General features: G+C 41.9%; 1 protein-coding gene across 1 annotated transcript in view; it reads right to left on the reverse strand.

Moving 5' to 3' along the window:
• Nucleotides 1-19,931, reverse strand: part of ANTXRL (ANTXR like) — a 59,153-nt gene that overhangs the window by 9,675 nt on the left and 29,547 nt on the right. The window contains exons 13-17 of the mRNA XM_005520831.3: nucleotides 18,345-18,440; nucleotides 17,667-17,705; nucleotides 14,456-14,554; nucleotides 13,255-13,422; nucleotides 12,017-12,097 (exon numbers count right to left, since the gene is read on the reverse strand). Coding sequence (XP_005520888.2) covers nucleotides 12,017-12,097; nucleotides 13,255-13,422; nucleotides 14,456-14,554; nucleotides 17,667-17,705; nucleotides 18,345-18,440 — 483 coding nt within the window. The remainder of the gene's footprint in view (nucleotides 1-12,016; nucleotides 12,098-13,254; nucleotides 13,423-14,455; nucleotides 14,555-17,666; nucleotides 17,706-18,344; nucleotides 18,441-19,931) is intronic.

The raw sequence follows: 19,931 nt of genomic DNA on the forward strand, positions 1-19,931 counted from the left end.
ACCAGCCAGTATGGGAAACTGATTTGGCAAATCTATTTGTCAGAGGTAGATTATGGATACAACACCTGTACAGTGAAAGAGATGAAGCAAGGTGGTACAGAGTTCCCAATATTTGAGTTCCCTGGGCGAGTGTCAGGATTAGCAGCTGGCTCCTCAGGAACCAGGATCTGTGTGCATCAGCTTTTGCCAAAAGCTTCCTCGCACTGCACTGCTTCACGCTGACTGTGCGCTCAACATGTCACGGCTCATTAAAACCTTCATGGATTTCCTGGGAATTGCACTGATTACCCTGCAGCATACAGGCTAGAAATTAGTGAGCTGCTGAAACAGTTTGTCACTTAAAACCCAAGGCTGCCTGGTTTTCAGGAACATAAAAGTAACTTTTACTAACTCCTGTTCTTACATTTGGGACTCAGATTATCATTTCCTTGTGTTGAAAAATAAAGTACTGGAAATGCCAGAGATCCCCATATAATCAGTTTGGTGACTGATCATGCTTTCAGGTTAATAAATATGCAATTTATAATTATTTTATAATTATATTATTTAATGATTGAATTATAATCATCAAAATAATTATATGGTGGTTATTTAATGAATAATTAACAATTATTTTATGAAATTGTAATTTATTTTTATATGTAGCCTTTTTTATATGTAGCCCAAGTTATCAGGGCTCAAATCAAAGTATTAAATATCAAGTTAAAATATTTGTTTGCATGATATACATTATTTGCCTGATATGACTCTCGTATATATATTCCACTTTAATAAGTCCTCTCTTGTACATAACAATTTTCTGGGAAGCTATTTGGCAGCTCAGCACTGATGCCTATAATGCAAAACTATGAAGAGAGATGAGAAAATGGGGTTGACTGAAGAGGGTTTTAAAAGTAAGGTCCAGTAAAATGGCAGTGTCCAGCAATGAGAATGTAATTTTCTCCCTTCATGTTGCTTTTAAAAAGGAAAATAAGTTCAGCCCATTCTTTTCCCAGTGTGTTAACTGGCCTCTAAGTAAACTCCTAGCACTTTTACTGCTTTTTTCTACGATGGAGTTATTGGAGAGGAAGGAAATCACTGCAGCGTGGGTTGTGAATCACTCATCATAACATTGAGGACCCTGTAATGCCATTAGGCACATCAGATAAATTCAAATAGAAAATTACAAAATGATAATGCAAGTGCACAAGGATGATCCTAGCAGCAGCAGCAAACTCTGTTTACAGCACAGCATGAGCAGGGTGATGCTACCAAGAGGTGTAACCTACTGGGCTCACCCAAAGTGCTGCTCATTGCAAAAGGAATTAGACTGAGCTCTAAGGTGTGGGAGGTAACCCAACTTTAAACAGGACACATATCCTGACCCAGGAAGGTCAGTGATATTTAAAAGCAGCTGAGGCACATGTGAATCCTTCACAGAGTCCACAAAAACCTTCTTTTAAGTAAATCTCTGCTTTTTCTCTTTTTAGCAACCAAACAAAACCACCCACAAACCTTGGCTCACTGGAGCAGCACCATGGAGACACAGCAAGTTAATCCCTGCCTCACCAACTCTGACTCCTAAGTCCCAAACAGTGAGATCCTGCACATGGGCTGGGAGCTGAACACATGGTGACAGTGACACACAGCCAAGCAATTCCTTGGGCTGCTGACACATTCAGGACAAAACCTATTGTTTTGGCCGAGGCATGGCTGACACTGCTGCCCAAAAAGCTCTGGCAAGATGCCCGAGCCCCTGTCATAGAGGCAAAGTGGGACCAGCCATGTTTATAAATAAACTGGGAGAAAATATCCTTCAGGAGTCCAGTATGCCCTCAGACAGCCTGGCTCTAGGGGCCAAAGGGCTGAGAAAATAGGATTTATGGGGTGGGGAAGGGATAAGAGCACAGGAGCTCTTCTTTTGACACTAAATGTGTGATAATCCCATCCAGAGATCCTCCAGGGACCAAGGGAGATAGGTTGCTAGGGCAAACTCACAAACAGACCCACTGCATTCATTGCACATAACAGCAGCAATAAAAGTCATCTTTCAGGTCACTTCTTGGCCAAAGGAAATGTCAACAGAAACCAAAAGTCTTCATTTTTCAGGTAAAACAAGTATGTCAAAATAAGTTTAATTCAGGCTTGAAACTTGTGTTCATTTCAAATAATCTTTGAGTTTCAGACAGAAAAGGTGTTTCAAAACAAAAACCGAAAATATTGACACTTTTCAAGTGTGTATTTTCAACTTCAGCTAATTCTACTAACGTGAAAAAACATTTACAGACCGTCTAAAGGAACAGTTTTAAATCAAAATAAAGACAATAATAAGGAAAAGGGTGTTCAATTCTACTAGGCAATTAAAACAGGAGCTGTTTTGCAGCAAGATTAATAGCTGCAGTATCCCTGGCTACTGTAGTTCCTTTTACCATGATACTGAGAGCTGAATACAATCAAGTACTGATAGTTTTCCCAGACACACATCTGCAGACACTATTCCCCAGTTCACAGTCCCAGCTGTGCACAGCGCTGCTTGAAACAAGGGATGGGGTTTCTGGGAGCAGTCTGTTCAGCTAGGTCAAAGACCAGTGCAGGAATACACTGAACAAAAGGGGGCTACTTCCAATTTACCACTGGAGAAAGTGGACAGTAATGAGGAATCTGAGGGAGGAATAGCTCAGGAAATCAGACTTTTAAGCTAGGACCAGTACCCTTCAGCAAAATAAATTTTGCTGAATACCATCTCCACCCCCCAGCTCTCTCATGCCTGATACCACATTTTCAGCTTAGGCACACAAGGAAAGAAACCACCCCAGTATTGAAGACAGGGCCATTCAAATTATATGCATCACACTCCATTCAGCAGGAAACTGCATGCTGCTTCCAGCCCTGCCTCAGCAAGGAAATGCAGCAGTGGGCTACAGACATCTCCTGACAGAATGGCCAGAGTCACAAGATATCTTGCAGGAATGCACAAAACATCACATGTCTTGGACCTTGCCGAGGCTGTGGCTGAAGTAACACACAGCGCAGATCCACAGCAAAGCCTGTTGATCCTGAGCCCTAAGAAAGCTGAAGTGACAAAGGGAACAGAAAAGAGTAACACTGGGCATAACCAAAGTTAAGGTCTGTCAGATACACTTCACATTCAGTACCAATCTCAAAATGCTGTCATGCCAGACCAAATCCCACCCAAACCTCAGAAAAATACCTTAACCTAAACCTGCAGTCACACGTGATTTACTGCCTTCCTCTTTCCTGACAGCTTTTATGGATGAGGGTCCCAGACTGGAGGAAGCAAGGAGAGCCACCATCAGGTCATGTCATCTACTCAAGGTTATACAGCGGAAAAAAATGGTATTTACAAGTTCAGGACTTGTGACTCACATCCCTTGCTTTAACCACAGCACCACACATTTCCACACTTGAATGCTGACCAGACTAGAATGTGGTTCAAGAAAAAAAAACAACAGTGGTTCGTTTGCAAAAGATTTTCCTCTTTCCTTTGGTGTTTTCAGGGAAGAGGACGTTGCATTTGTCCATCTCCTAGAATGGGGAGGGCTTTGGAGCACAGCAACAAAAGCAACAAACATTTGCTGGATGCAACAGCCTCAGCCTTGAGGTGTTGATGGCTTGCTGGGAGCAGCAAATTAGGCCACAAAGGACCATAACTGATCTTGCTCAAACTGCAATTAAGTGTCATCATGCTTTCCTGGGTGAATTATTTGACTGTCTCTCAGGAGCAAGCTGGGATTATTGTGTACACAATGTTATTCACCTGACTAGGGTACAGAATAATGATGGAAACTCAGAGATTCTGGTGGAAATGGTTATTATTTTTCCTTGCCTCAGCCAAAAATGGAAGATCCTGGCCCACCACACGGATGGGCTGCCTCTTTGTGTAGAGTCTGGAAACAGATACAACTATCACCAATGCTCCTCTGGGTAACTGGCCCTTAAATGGCTCTACTGCTACCTACAGCATGCAGAGAGTAAATCCACAGTTCTCAGCTTCCCCTGTGCTTATCTCATATGGATTTTCTTCTTCTGGGATGGGACTCATACAGTTCATTATCAGTGCTGGCATGTTGATAAAGCACAGAAAACCTTTTCCCCAAAAGCTCCTATGTTAAATTGAATGTCTTGGGACACAACCACCTTATTTTAAGAATGAACACACTAGAAAAGCAATTCAAGTATCAAAGTCCTGACATGGAACTCTCTGTCCCATTCAGGTAGGCTATCCTAACACTATGCAAACAGATCCCTGCCATGTTTTCCCTGTGCAGCTATCAAGTACCAGCTGTGCATCTTGAAATTACTCTTTTCCATGAGCATCCCATTGCCAGCTCTCTCCTAGGAACACTATTACACACCCTGCTCTCACCTCGGCAGAATCCCCCAATAGTAGAAAAACCCTCAAGTACACCTCCTCTCATTTTTCAAAGGTTTGCTCAACTCAGAGTGCCTGGCCACCAGCATTGCAAGAAGGCACACTGCTCTTGTTAGGCCTCACTTCGAGGTTTCTGTATATCCCACTCCTTAATAAGCCAATGAAGACTGAGCTGTGGGCTTGGGCAATTAAATTCCCTAGAAGAAACCTGTAAAGGAGGAAGAAAGTAGGGATTTATTCACATGCCAAAAAAAAAAAAAGACCCAAACCAACCAGCCTGAACCATTTTTAAATGCTGTAGAAACCCCAGTGTTGCCACAGAAAGCACAAGGCATTTACAGTCCTGTTGCTCCTATCTGTGACTAAAACTGGCATAAAAAGCTGGAATGTTCAAAGCAAGATTAGGTTGACCTGAAGACCTAACACATACATAGATATGAGTTGTTGTCTAGTGACTTTTGTTACTTTTATAGAGGGAGACTGTGATTTGGGTTTTTTTCTGGTACCACAACACAAATCACAATAGTTTCTACAAGAACAGAGACATCTGGAACTACAGCTCCTTTGAGAAGAGTAATAAGGCAATACATTTTGAACTTTAGTTATCGTTCTGTACAGTAACTTTAGTGTGAATACTAGATTGAATACATCCTCTTACACAGTATTTTTTATTTCTGCAGCTCCAACATCTTCAGAAGGTCACAGCATTACACATTCTGCATAATTACTAGAAGTATGCAATGTAAGCAGAGAGCTAAGGAAGGCTGGGTAGGTCACTTTCTGCAGTGTTACCCAACTCGAAGACAATAAGGGGTGCACAGCTCCCAGCAAATCAACTGAAACAGTCAGATGATGTCCAGCATTGATTCAAGGGTGCTGTTGAGAAACAAATGAACATATTGGCTGCAACATACGTGTCCATGTGCAAACTGAGGATCTGTACACGCAGTCCCAGTAAGTAACCACATGGGAATTTGTGCACTTCTCAAAGAAGCGCTGCCATCAGCACTGCCCTGTGATAGTACTGTAAGGCCCAAGACAGTCTCCAGGCTTCAAGTTAGGCCCTTGGACATGCTGTAGGATTGTGGAGCATCAGTGATGCCTGGAAAACTGTGATAGCAACACAAGAGCCTTTTCTCCCCATGCAGACATGCCAGAGTTGCAGTTAACAAGGGAAAAAAGCCACCAGGCCTTATCCCAAAGATATGTTCCCTATAAACAAACCCTGAGAATCAGACCTGAAGAAGCTGTTCCTGTATCATAAATATCAGATAAATAGCAAAGTGGTACATATGTTTTAAGAGTAGCAGAAGAGTCCCCTTTCCACCTAACAGTCTATTAAGTGCTCAAAGTTCCAGTAGGAACATGGTCTCAGCCTCCTAGAATTTACTCTTCATCTCACTCACTGTACAACCGCAGTACAATGGAAAGGAAGCAACTTATGTAAGCTTCAGCCAGTGCCTTATCCATGAGGCCAATCCTTCCTCATCCTGTTGTGTGCCAAGTAACATCAGCCCTGGGACTTGCACTCATCCTTCACAAGATCCTCTTGCTCCTGAGCATGCCTCTGGCTGCCAAAGACATGGGCAGACTACTGGTTTGACCATGGGTGCAGACAGGCAGCATCCATCCCCAAAGTCTGAACTCCTCTTCCACAACAGAAATAACACAATCCTGGCACAAGTGAGAGGTAATGCAGCATATGGGCTTCTTGTAGGACAGGAAGTTCATTAGTCACTGATTACATGTTTCCAGCTGCAGCACTCAACACATCCTGGGAACTGTGCATTAGGACATTGGTCCCACACCAGAGAGAGGAAGCTGTTTCCCCCCATGGCATGACTGCTAAAGCAGGGCTGATTCTTAGAGATACCTGCGGTTTTTTAAAAAAAGAAGAAAGCAGCAAAACGAGAGCTAAATGTGTCACATTTTCATTGCCAGTGAAAAAGTGAGATCACCAACTGTGGCAAGAAATGTCCTCATCTCCTTAATTTTTCAGCAGCTTATAAAGGTGAAAAGCAAAGGGAGAACAGCCCCAGGACCAGGCAGCAGCCGCTGATGACTGCAGTCTGAGGGAGCTCAGTGCTGCTTTTCCAACACCCCCTGTAGCTCTGCCCATTGTTACACAGTCGATTACAACACATCTCCAAGTAAGAGGCAGGGAAGCCTATTAAAAGCCATTACTGGGTCTTGAAGAGAAGTAATTAGAATAAGCTCCAATAGCACTGGTCCGTGGGCAGCCACCCTGGCGTGACAGGCGGGTGCTGCCATCACCGTGGGCTGCACTCAAGCTGCTGACCACCTGTAAGTAGCAGCTAGAGAGTAATTATTAGGCACTAATAATCCATAAACTTGGTGTCCCATGATTCATCTAGGGAGTCCTGGCACAACTCTAAACCTCAGAGCTGTAAGGAAGGGAAATACTGTGTTCTCATGACTATTCTGTTATTAGGAAAACAAGTAATCACTCAAAATTTGAGGGTAACCAGACCTTCTGAGCTTTAACAAACTTATCAGACTAAGAGTGATCACTCTGAAAGGGATGGACAGAATAAGGAACCCATATACTCCTCATTTCAAAGGCTGCTGTTCAAAATTCTAGCTGCTATGTCTTGTTCCAAGTCATACCGTAACTTCAGAGTGAGAACTTGAAAGGATCCAGAAGTTCTGGCTTCTAAAATGACCAGCAGCTCATAGATTGTGACAATTTTGGCTGCAAAGCAGCCTTTTAATCTCAGTTTTATGGAACAGAAAAAAGCAAAAAGGCTCTCAAGAGTTCTGTACAACAGCTTCTAGTCCCCTTCCCCAGGAATGGGCTTTACACAGGGTAGTACTACTAAAGCATTTATTTTTTTCTAAGTAAAGTTCCAGGGCTATACAAGGGACTGGTGATAGCAAAATCCAGTCTACGCTCCCTGTTGCAGATGCAAAATTTTCAATGAAAATAATGAGATCAGGTTTGAAGTCTTTAAAGTAAATGATCAATTCTACCTGAAAGGAAAAATGTTGGGTTTTTAGTCAAGGACTTTGGTAAACCAAGCCTCTAAGAATTTCCTGCATCAATCAGTACGTGCTGAGAGGCAAAATGGAATGGAATTGCTGCAAGCAGCAACTAACAGACCAGTGGAAAACACCTCCCCTTCCTCTCTGTATTTACTGGAGCTTTCAACATTTAACTGCTGCCATTGGTAACAGCCCACTTTTGAACTATGAGGCCAAGGGAGGAGCTTGAAACTTTACATTTTGCAGAGATTATTAACAATCTGCCCTACCAGCTACTGTGGCTTGTTTGCATGAAATATTTCAAGATAGCCAGACACTAACATTTCCCAAACTCCAACCTTCACAGCAGCTGCTGCAAACACAGAACCAAGCTCAGGAGGACACCAACACAGTAATGAGAAAGTCTTCAAGGAAAACTGAGTATCTTGAGCAACACATAGCCTCATCCAGGCCATGTGGACACTGACCATCCTGTGGCTGGATGAGCAGTGGCCCCACCTCAGAGCTGTCAAGCTCTTTCTTGTAGAATGACAAGACATTCTCTTCAACTCCCATTCTTGAGCCAGAAGAGTGACTGCTGGTCCTCTAAGAATTCTGAGCCAGGGTGGGAAGACTAACAGCCTAGCTCTAGGGGATCCACCACTGCAGCAGTAGCACAAATGCCTGTGAAAGCTTCGCCTTTGCACATTGCAGAAGACCCAGCAACCCACCACAGAGCCACAAGTGCTTTTTCATCACTTCACTCCTCTACTGATGCTGTCTGAGAGCTCAGCAAAACTCCATGCCACAAATAACAGCCTAGCTGCTAATGATGGGGTAGAGCTAAGTGTGTTTATCCCTTGTCCCATCCTGGTGCAACAGAAATTCCTGCTAGAGGTGACCTAAGGAAGTCAAGTGAGCAGCATCCTGTGACCCTTCACTGAGGTACTTGCCAAACTAATAAAATTCAGTGGTGGTGCTGTGATATGACCTTGAATAGAGACAGAGGAGCTGTCTGTTAGAGCCAAGCAAAACACTGTGGGCACATGGGAAGGAGCACCAGACCTCATGCTTGGATGGTTTCCTTTAAATAGACAGCTCCGAAAAGCTCCTGTGATTTTCATAAGGATTAATACAGTCCTATTAATACAATCCTGCCGAATAGTGATGAATCACCCATCCTGAGATCCATTTCTTGAGAAGTTTATGGTAGACATGAGCCAGGGCAGGGGAACTCTCAGAGCTTCAGCCAGCTCTGCAGAAAGGCTATAGCCCAGAGCATGATGCTACCAGCAGCTCAGGTCCTGCAGCATGAGAGGAACAGGGTAAAGAGGCTGGGGACCAACCTACTGCTCCCAGAGACAGGAATCAGTCTGCCTCATCAAGAGGAAGGGCATGTAAACAAGAACTGAGAGAGAAAATGAGGAAGAAACCACAGAAGGAAATGGAAGGCAATGTCTAGGGCAGGAGACCAAGCAGGGCACAGGTAAGGAAAAGAGCAGGATGGGGAAAAGCAATGGGACCATGATGAAGGAAGAAAAATAGAGGGATGGACAGCAGACCTGCTTACTCACAGGAAAGGACAACAGAACCTCTTGCAGCTGTCAGTCCCGTATTACTGCACACATGCTTCAGCCTGTACCCCTAGTGCAAGGTTCTTACATACACTCTGGAATGGGCTTCCTCACATGAACACTCTAAAACATATGAGCAGTGCTATTTTTAACTTCACTTCATGATGGGAATGGGTAAGAAGTCATGATTTAAAAATCTGTGATAGCAGTACTGCTGTTGCTGTATGGTTTGCAGACAGGAAGAGAAGAAGTCTGTGTTGTGGGGAAAGACACTGAACAGCTCTCAAAAACTGTAACAGACTTTTGCTTCTTTGTGACAAAGCCAGATATGTTGGTGAACACACCAAAACAAACAAAACTATCAAAAAGTTTTTCTACAAGTATTTTTAGGCTTTTTGTCAGGGAGAAAAGCTCCCATTTCACAGTATTCATTTTCAAGTGATGAAGAAGCTACAATTTTCAGAAGAGTTTATAAAGATTGCTTAAATGTAAAATAAATTATATATATATATATATATACACACACACACATATATAAAAATCCTTTTTATCTTCCCTCTGTCCTAAAAGCTTTGTAAAAAAAAATATTTCTCTCCCTGTCCTGTGGATATTCTCTTCTCCATATTAAGTATTTTCATTATGCAGAAAAAAGTGGTCTGCTATAATTTCATCCTATAGCTGCAAAAAGGAACTTATGCCCAACTGAAGAAGACAAAATGGAAAAAGGAAGCTTTTTTTAAAAATAGAAATAAACTGTAAAAAAGAAATTCAGAAAAATGAAACTTCAGCGAATCTTGTTCCAATGGGAAACAACCTCTATCTCTGGTAATCCCTGAAAATATAATGGAAATAACATGTTTGATTCTGAGAACTTCGGATTTTGGACTTTTCCAAGTTATGAATCCAAATGTCACTCCCAAAACTGAGTTAAATTGTGTTCCTTTTGCTTTCTAAGCTCTACATTTTCCTGAACAACAAAGACAGCTATGAAGTGACCTTAAAAGAAAAGAAAAGGTGCACTAAGACCCCACCAAGAACTGCTTCCCCCCGCTCCCCCACTCCAATCCCTCAAAACCACACAAACCAAAGCAATCTCTCGCTCCAAGACCACCACACAGTCCCTGGTCTCTGGATGGCAGAGTCTGGAAGAACACCACGTACCAAGGCATGGCAGGCTGAATATTCCTGCCTCCCCAACCCCAAGCTGAATGCTCTGAATGCCAGCACAGCTGGGCAAGGAGTGACCTTGTCCTGCCTGGGCTGAGGTGAGCAGAGCTGTGGCTCTGCTATCCAGGGCTCCAAGCTGTCTGTGCTGCTGCTCACTTCCCAGCACTGACCTGCTCCCACAGTTCTTCAGCCACAATGATGAGCGTGCACATGTGAGGATGCTCACATTTGCTTACCTGCACATACAGGTGGATTTACACACATCCCCCATAACCTAACTTACAAGGAGTCAATCGTCCACTGAGAGACTGCTACTAGAGAAGTTACCCAAAGAATAAATAATAAACTTGCTCCTTGCTGTGCTAGTTTTCTCCATAAAATACAGGCCTGTGATTTTTTTTTTTTAAACAGCAGAAGTCTGTCTAGTTATTTTCTTGTTTCACTTTCAATATTCTTCAGCCTTAGTTAATTTCACAGGCCAGGGAACAGAGATGATTCTATGATTCCACTGGATCTGTCTCAATAGGATTCTTTCCACCCTATTTCCCAGATGTACATTTGATTTTTTTTTTATGTTACCCCTGATACAATAATCCTTCAGCTTGCTGTTTTACATTGGCTCTTTTCAGCCCCTTGTTCTCCCTGCAGCAGAGCTGGAAGGCAAGGAACTGAGGATCCCTGTTCTGAGCCAGCCCCCTGCATGTTTCTTGACCACACTGGCTAACAGAGGCTCTGTTGTGCTCTGCACTGATAGAAATTCCCCAGCCAAGGGAGTGAAAGGCAGAGGATAGATTCATATTATACAATGTTAGTGCTATCAAAATACAGCTGGACCTAAAGAGCCTATTCAGAAGCTCTAGATCGTGCTTAAAAAGTAAATAAGGTGTCTCAAGCACAGCTGCCTTGAAAATGCAGCTTTAGTGAAACATTTAAGACCATTTTACAAAGTAGTATAAGAAGCTGGATTTGTTCTCTTGTTTTCCTTATGTGCCAAAAGAAAAATGGAAGATATTAAACTTTTAATACTGATGCAGCATGCTTGGTTAATGACTAGACAAATGACTTAACAATATTTTGCCAAAAGCAAGAAACATGCAACTTACTGCCCCAGCTGATGCAAGTTGGAGCTACTTTTAAAGTCTGTCATTAGGTGTGAAAGCTACCCAGGCAAACAAGCCTGGGCATCTCCACCAGTCCTGTCCCCAAAAAGGCACTTTATGGACCCTATTGCTGTAACTCCATAATCCCCTCACCTGAGAGCCAAGGTGATGAAATATGGACTCTGCCCTCAGGGGAGAGAAAGATGCTGTTGTGTCTGCTTAGTTCTCATGTTACAAAGAACCATTGCAGAAAGCAAAAGCTTGATGGTGAAACAGCTCAGAGCAGCAGCACTGAATTCTTAGGGAGCTGTCCCCTCAGAATAACAAAATAGAGACAACCGTAACAGTGCCAGGCTCACATGGGGAAACAGAGCCCTGAACTAAGCTATTGCCAGTGACCCAGGGACAGCACACAGTCATCTTTTGTGGCTCTGAAAAGCACAAACTCCCAGCTTCCTCCCAGGAGGAGTCTACTCCTGACCTACTTTTGGCCAAAAGACTTCATCAAGGCAGGAGATAGTCCTTGCCTATGTATAGGAGATGACTGAGAAATGTGTCTGCATACAACTCAACACCAACTGTTCTCCATTAACCTTGCTATGATTTGTTTTTTCCTCGTCTGTTCAGTTCATGATCTCTCAATAATCATTGAACTCCATTATTAAATCCAAGAAACACTAAAAATGTTTACCTTTTAGCTTTAGGGCAACGTGAAAAGAGACAAGCTAATTAAAAAAAAAAAAAAAAAGATGGACTGACTGTGAGGAAAGAGCATTGCTGCTACTAACAGAAGTGGTGCCAGTGCATTTGAGATGCCTTACCTTATCCCCTGGCTGTGGTCTCATAAGAGAGACTTGGTCATAGCCTCGTCGAACCAAAGCCCACAGTGCATCAAGTTTACCCTGCAATTATGGGAAAAAAAAAGAAAAAAAAGAGACTAGATATGACAAAGAAATGTGGTGAAAATAGCATGAGATTAAACAACAGGTGGGTTGGTATAGCTTTTCCGTATTAAGCTGTCTGCACACACACTGGTCCTGCACCCTGGCCCCTGTACACTGTTTATCTCGACAACCAGATGATCCCCAGTGGGGTAACACCCAAGATGCAGAAAGCCAAATACCCAATATGCAGTGAGGATGAGAGTAGATTAATGTGAACAACTCCCTTAAGAAGCACAATTAGACAGGCATTACTTTAAAGCGCTAATCTTACTTTAGGTGTTACAAAAGGCAGAACAAAAATACAGTACAGGTGGGAAGAGAACTGAAGCAGGGACAAACACCACAAGAATACCTGCCTAGGAAGGCTTTAAAGTTCACAGATGCTTTTCAGAAACATTCAAGCACTGTTTAACTGATCTGTGAGTTAACAGGGGAGGGAGGAACTCATGCTACAAAGCACTGTTTTGGGACATGGCCATAGATTCCTGGGATGAGCATGGTATGCTGCAGCCTTGACTGTGCTAGCCCTAGAGCTTCCTTCTCTGTAAGCAGAAAAAACAGCTCTTCCCTGCCTTTAGGGTTGTGTGAGGATACATACATTAAAAGACATTGAAAGACCAGATATTATCATGACATGGGAGAATTGAGGACAAAAATATGGAGAGACTGAGTGACTTGGTCAAAAATCAACTACTACTGTGTTGTGGTTGAACTAGGGGGAAGCAGAGTTGGATCCCAAGCCCTTACAGTCAAAGCAAGAACAGTGCTCTTTATCTGATCCTTTTCCATGCTGCCTTGAGATGGCAGAAAACAGCATCTGCCCTCCCTAAGGTTTAAGGGATCTGCTGTTGCACCCCAGGCAAGGGTACTTGAAAAACAGCGTGAGATGAGGAAAGGAAGATCTCTGCTCATGCCCTCTACTCTTCTCAAAAAAATATGGCAACACAGAGCCAAGTGAAGTACACAATCCAAAACCAGGCCAAGGTGAGGATTACTGGCCACTTTTCTAAACAGGTTCTCTGCAGGAAGAAAGGCTGTGCTGAAAAAGTGGGATATAGTACTGTGACATGAGAGACTTAAAATGGAGAGGTAAAATGGAGAGTCTGACACATTACCTTGATTGGAGTGTACCATTTTCGCTGGGAAGGTGGTTTTCTCGCATGGGGCTTCTTTGGCTTGGGTTCCCATGGCTCATACTCCTGTTCTGGCAACTTAATAATAGCATTTTTGGGTTTCTCCAATTTTGCTCCTTCCTCTGTTGACCCCTTGTCTCCCCAGCGCACCTGATGTCAGGAGAGCACACTGTAAGAAGACACTTCAGCAGTCCCCACCAGCAGGTCATTTCCACATGTATTAATCTAGTTCCCATCTAAAATCCTGGTAGACCAAGTGCTACCAGGAATTAAGTCAAACTTATAAAAGCACCAAACTCCCACTGTAATCAGAAATACACAATTAAGAATGAAATAGTCTCATTCAAAAACTGCTGGAACTACTAGCCTTTGCACATTCCAGTAATCTAAGGTGTTGTGGGAATTCACAGCATGTGGGGCAGATGAAATCATTAAGGCTGGTAAGAGCTCTAAAATGGATTGAGTTAACCCAGCACCACTAAACCATAACTCAGGTGCCACATCCACACACCTTTTCAACACTTCCAGGGATGGTGATTCCATCACTTCCATAGACAGCCTGTTCCAACTCCTAATCACCCTTCCAGTGAAGACATTTTTCCCAATATCTAATATCTTAATATCTGTTTTTGTTGTGTTCTGCTTGTGTAGCTCAAGCAGAAAAGTGACTCTGCATATAAAAACAATATATGATCCATGGTGTCATGGTCAGCATACATTCTCAGCATCAAGGACAAAATTCTTCCAAGGAAAATGGTTAAGGATATTAAGACACAATACTTTATCTGCAGTCTTGCAGGAACTTGCTGAGAAGCCTCAGAAATAGAAACCAGGCACTGGATAGACAGTACCCTCAAATATAAAACCAGTGGAGCTTTGCCTGAATTTCCTCTGACAAGACAACTGGTTGCAATTGCACCAAAGGGTTTGACTCATGAGATTAAAACTTCTTTTGGTGCTTATCTCATTTTTTTCTCTGGCTCATAATGCTAGATTCATTTAATTATTCATGCAAATTATAGCAGTTTGATGCCTGTCACTTGGACAGCAGGTGCGAATTAAGTAGACAAGCCCTGATTAAATCTCAACCTCTGGTTCTCTTCAAAAATCACATGAAAACATTGTGGTACAATTTTCAGTTATTTGTACTGGGATTTATAACATTAAAGAATAAGCCAAATACCTCCATCCTCTTAATCCCACCAACACCTCGACCTCCATAATAAGATGCATCCACGGTTGGCCACTTCTTCTTTGGCAATCCATCTTCATCATCTGAGTCCTGTGGGAAAGACAGGGAGATATTAATGCTGTTCTCACATAAAAAGCATAAACTGTGGAAAACAGCTGAACATCCTATGGTCCAATCCTTGGATATCTGGCTTTGTGTGTTATGCTTATTTGCTGACAAAAACTGAAAAAGGCTCTTTTCTCTGCAGCTGCAATTTTAACTAGGGAAGCCAGAGAGGATTGCCTATTCCTCTGTCCAGGCTGCTTTTATTTAATCAAATATGCATTGAGCTCCAAAATCCCAACTGATTTGTAAGGAAAGGCAAAGTACAGATGAATTGTACATATACTGTGCTATGCAGAAAATGCAGTGATGAGTCAGCCCAAAGAAATAATTTATTATTTTCACTTTTAGAACTTAATGTTACCTAACAAAGGAAGAAAAAAAAGCAAATACTGTTGAGTTTTCTAACATGTGCCTCAGACCCTTTTCTCAGGTCAGCTGTAACCAATTATTCTACACTTTTTGATACTTTGTGGAGTCTGGCTCAAGCTGTATAGTTTGGAATAGGGTTTAGACAGGAGCATCTCATAATTATCAGGGAGATCAGAACCAGAGCAATCATAAAGAATAAAGATTATTTTTCTGGAACATGTGAGAATCTGAATCAGGAATTAAATTCAGGTTAATTTTTCTGTTCTTGCCTAACTAAAAGCTGGCATATGGTTCTGGTTCAACAAGCCTGGGAATACATCTCCAGCTCTATCATCCTGAGCCAAGAGAAGTAACTGGGATTTCTCAGACTCCATATCATTACAGTAAGTTGAGGCATCTGAAAGTCACAGTCTGACACTCTCCAAGTACACATATAGCTGAGGAGACGGTACAACAAGCCTCCTACAGTATTTTCTTCATTCCTCAAAACACTGTACCTCATGCTGATATGCAGATGTGCTTGCTGCTCATGGACTGGCCATGCACAGTGCTCTCTGCTACTGTTCCCCACTACAAGTATGTTTCTAGAAACACTACCTGGACTTACATTTTAATTAAAAAAAACCCTAACAAACAAAAAATTGAATGCCAAATACTACAGAGACATAAATTACTGTTACATTACTAGATGGCATTTTCACAAAATTGCCCTACATGCTTCTATTGGAATGGAAAATGAATTAAGAGCCCCAAAGACAATAACAGCTTTTTAAAACTGCGCTTTAATTTTTGTTTGTTTGTATTTACTTCTTAGGTTATGCCCTGGAGAAAGGTATTTCCAACAGTTATTCAGTGACGTGGTCTCAGCTACAGTTCAACAGGTCAGTTCCTACAGCAAATTCTTTAGTAGGGCCAGGCAAGACTAGAGTTGACATTTGCATTAACTAGTAAGGGGAGTTTGAGTTTCTGGGGTTTTTATTGTTGTAGTTTGGCTTTTTTGTGCTTGTTTTACTTTTTTTTTTTTTTTTTTTTGTTCCTGTTATTTTGTTTTTATCCTAAATTGGGGAAATAAATATACAATGAATGTATTGTGGTTTGGTGTTGTTTCAGGAAGCTTTTTTTGGAGAGTGCAACAAATACACAAATTTTATCCCATTTCATGCCACATTTAAACCAGTACCCAGTGAACTGCATCAGCATTTTAAATTCATTTATATTTGATTTCATTGTGAACATGAGTATTATATAAGATACTCTGCCTCTTCCATGCAATGTAACACAGATTTCAAGTGTTCATGTCTAACATCTCTTACTGCTGGCAAGCCTGACCCTAGCAGGACAGAGTCAATAGTGACAGCTGATACTTTTCCACTTGATAAAGAATTTATACAAAATATCCCTGACGCTGAACACACAGCAAAGCAACATTAGCAGCTACCACACAGAAATCTAACCTTGTGCTTCAGAACAAGCTTTACACACCTATATTCAGTTTAATAGTAGCAATACCACACTGTATCAGCTGAAGGGCAGGCCACCATACCTGGGGAGCCTAAGACTAAAAGTAATGAAATCCCTTACACAGTTACATTTATTACAATGCACGATTATTACAACCCATACTGGATAAAGAGAAAGCCAAGAACAGGGATGGATAACATCTGTGTTCTGCGTTACTCCTGGAGGCTTACATCAGTTCATTCTCATTGATTGCATTTAAAATTGCAAAGTATCTGGAACTTCTGCAGGGGTGTGAAGATGCTCTCTGAAACCTCCTTCAAGTGCAGCATGGCTGCACCTGCAGGCTTTGTGACAGCACTAATCACACTAACCCCAGCATGAATTCTGGTGTGCATTCTGAAGTTAACCTGTCACAGTGTGCTCAGCACACCTAACAGGGTCACATTCATACTAGTGGTGGCCTCTAGCAACCTCAAAACAGCAGCTGTGGTTGCCTCCTTACATTCATGCCAAGTTACAGCAAGTAAACAGTAAACCATAAGCTTCTCTTCTGGGTTAGGCAACTATTTTTCCATTATTTAACTGTCTATGCCTAGGAAAGAAATCAAGGCAGGCTTTTCTCTGGAGGTGCTTTTATTTACTAGTATTGTTTTCATGAAAGTAGTGTGGTGAAACTAAACTGAGGTCAGGGTCAGTAAGTTACTGTCCACAAAGGAGCTAAATACAATCCTGCCTCAAACAGCTCAAAACCTAAATGGAGAAAGGCTAACTGTCCTTCCAAAGGTCACTCTGCAGAAGAGCCACAGCCAGGGCAGGCTTTTGTCTCCTCTCCTGTAGCAAAGCCACAAGAATGTGGCCTTTGCTGTCCTTTTTTCTAGCTGCCAGACTTCCTTACTACCAATCTGGGCTAAACGCCTGCTGAGGACAATGGCAGCTTTACTGGAGGAGGGACAGCTGTCAGCACAGCTTGAGAAGCAAAGATTTACTTACACACCTGTTTGATGCACAGCAGAAGGAACAAAATAGCACAGGAACTGTTGGCCTGTGGATTTTTTGAGTTATGCAACTGCTCTCCTGCTGGATGGAAGCAGTTTTGCTGTATGGATATAAAGATGCCAGAAGGCAGAAATAACTGTCCTGACCCAGAGGATTTCCTCTCACAGCCTTTAAGGTGTCATTAAGACACCCACAGGGCTGACATTCCTGGGCAGCACAGTACACTACAGTGGCTGCAGACAATGCCACAGCTCAAAAATAGCACACTTACAGGCTCTGGAGGTGGTGGTGGAGGCGGCTCCTTGATCACCTGGAATAAACAAATAATGGAGAAATCTGAGACAATGGTAGGCTTCGTCCATCTCAATACTATGTCCTCCCTGCTTTCTTGCCTGTGTCACAAATGAGTCACTCTGCTTCATTTCCCCCCATTCAATCCTCTCATTAGCCCCATTGAAAATAAACCCAGATGAGATGAAAAATACCATATAATTACTAAGTTAGTGCAAAGTTATTCTCTTAAAGTATGAAGCTCCTCTGAATAAATTAAAGAAATCCCAACTAACAAAATGCAAAAAAAACCCTCTTATCTTTAAAGAGGACCGTAACAGCTTATGCACACATTAGTAAATCAATTCCATTACACTTTTAGGCAGCAGAATTCAAAGCTGGTATAAAGGAGGTCTTGATCCCTACAGAAACTTAAGTCACAGTCATGAGCTTATTTAAAATTCTTGTTCAATGTAAACAATCACATAGGCCTTGAAACAATCAAAAACCCAGACAAGAAAAACTTCAACATGCACTTTAAGTAAATTGTTGAACCAGGGCTTCACAAATGTGGGGTTTTTTTAAAGCAAGGTTAACCACCCACTCCAACACTTTAACTCTGTGCTTTGGCAGAGAATAGATGAAAACAAGTCAATAGAATAAAAAAACCTGTACTTACCACTGTGCAGCAAAGGGGCCAAAACCACCACAGAAGAGCCAGACCCAGCAGCAGAAAGAGAATCAGAAGAGCAATGAAAAGGATGGTCCCAGTCAGCTGCAAGCAAGATGATAATTTCTGATTTAACTTTGTATGTCTCAAAGAAGGCAGGAGTCCTGAAGTTACATATTTAGAGTCAGCTTTCCCTCACTACAAGGTCTCAGGTAGATTGTGCAGTCAATCACTATTATCATTAGGATCACATCAGTATCTGAAGTCACAAAACCAGGGAAGCAGCTCCTCTTTGCAGTGTGCACATGTATAATTTATGTACTGATTTATGGTATGTTTATAGCCCACTAGATTCAAGAAGGTTAAACTTGTATAAAACCCATTCTGGACAAGTCCCTTAAAAGTCCCATACTGTCAGAATGGCACTGCAAGCTACATGTCCACAGACCTCAGGTGTGCAGAGTAACCTTTCATTCCTAGAGATACAGAACATGCAAATGCTGATATTCAAAGAATGGGAATACTGGAATATTGGAGCTCAGACCTTAGGGGTAACAGTCCACATGTCAGTATCATAGAACAGAGCACAACTTGCTCAGTGCATCAGCTCCCAAAACTGCCTCTTGACTGAAACCACTCACACAGCCTTGGCCTAGGTGATTTTGCAAACCCGTCAGTAATGCTGTTTGTTCTTGGTGTGCTTCTTAGTGCTGATTTGACTATTTTAAATGAGATAATGTAATCGTTATCTTAAGCATTTCTAATTCTTATATTCACTGATCTCTCAGAAGAGAACAGTTAGACTCTGGGGATGCAGAACTAAGGGTCTATACCTTCAAAATCAAAGTTAAATTTTCTTTAAAATTACTAGAAAAAAATCCAAGTGTTAACACTTGAAATGAGCTTTTCAGAGCAACTGACAATCAAAGAGAATCACAGCTCTGATTTTTCTGTGCAAATCTTGATGGATCCTTTGCACTTGAAACATTTAATGTTAATGCATTCAGAAAATATATTAATTCTCTATTTCTCTGACGAATCAGGTTTTTATATGCTGCTTTCTTCCTGCAGAACATGCAGAGCATGTGGCTTTTGGAAAGTAAAAATTTGGTTTACATGGGCAGTGGTGTGCTGAGACACGCTCTACCATTGGACTGTACTGGGTTCTGTAATGAAATTAACTCTGGTGTTTCAGCTATTTATATATATAATATATTCTGGGAAAAGAAGCCTCTTCAATGGTAGATTTTCAAAATTTGAGAAGAGATTCAATTCACCAGCAACAGGGTATCAGGGAACAGGAAAAACTTAGTAGGAAACAAGAGGAAAGTCTGGGGCTAGAAGGACGTGAAAAGAGCTTGAAGAAAAAGGTCTGTCAATCAGGCTGAAGAAAGAGGAGTTGGCTAGAGAGGAAGCTGTAAGAGATTTTCGAAGGATACATGGGATAAAGGGATAGAAGCCAAATTTCCAAAGTGATTTCTATATGATAAAGTCTATGAGATTCACCTTATTAAATCTGAAACTACTTGCTGAATTTCCATGACAACAAAATTGATGCTTAGCCCCTTCTTACAACAGGGATTACCTTCACCCTTC

Source organism: Pseudopodoces humilis, chromosome 9 (assembly GCF_049639895.1).
Source record: "Pseudopodoces humilis isolate 2021_Gansu_Grassland_sample_001 chromosome 9, ASM4963989v1, whole genome shotgun sequence".
NCBI classification, from domain to species: domain Eukaryota; kingdom Metazoa; phylum Chordata; class Aves; order Passeriformes; family Paridae; genus Pseudopodoces; species Pseudopodoces humilis.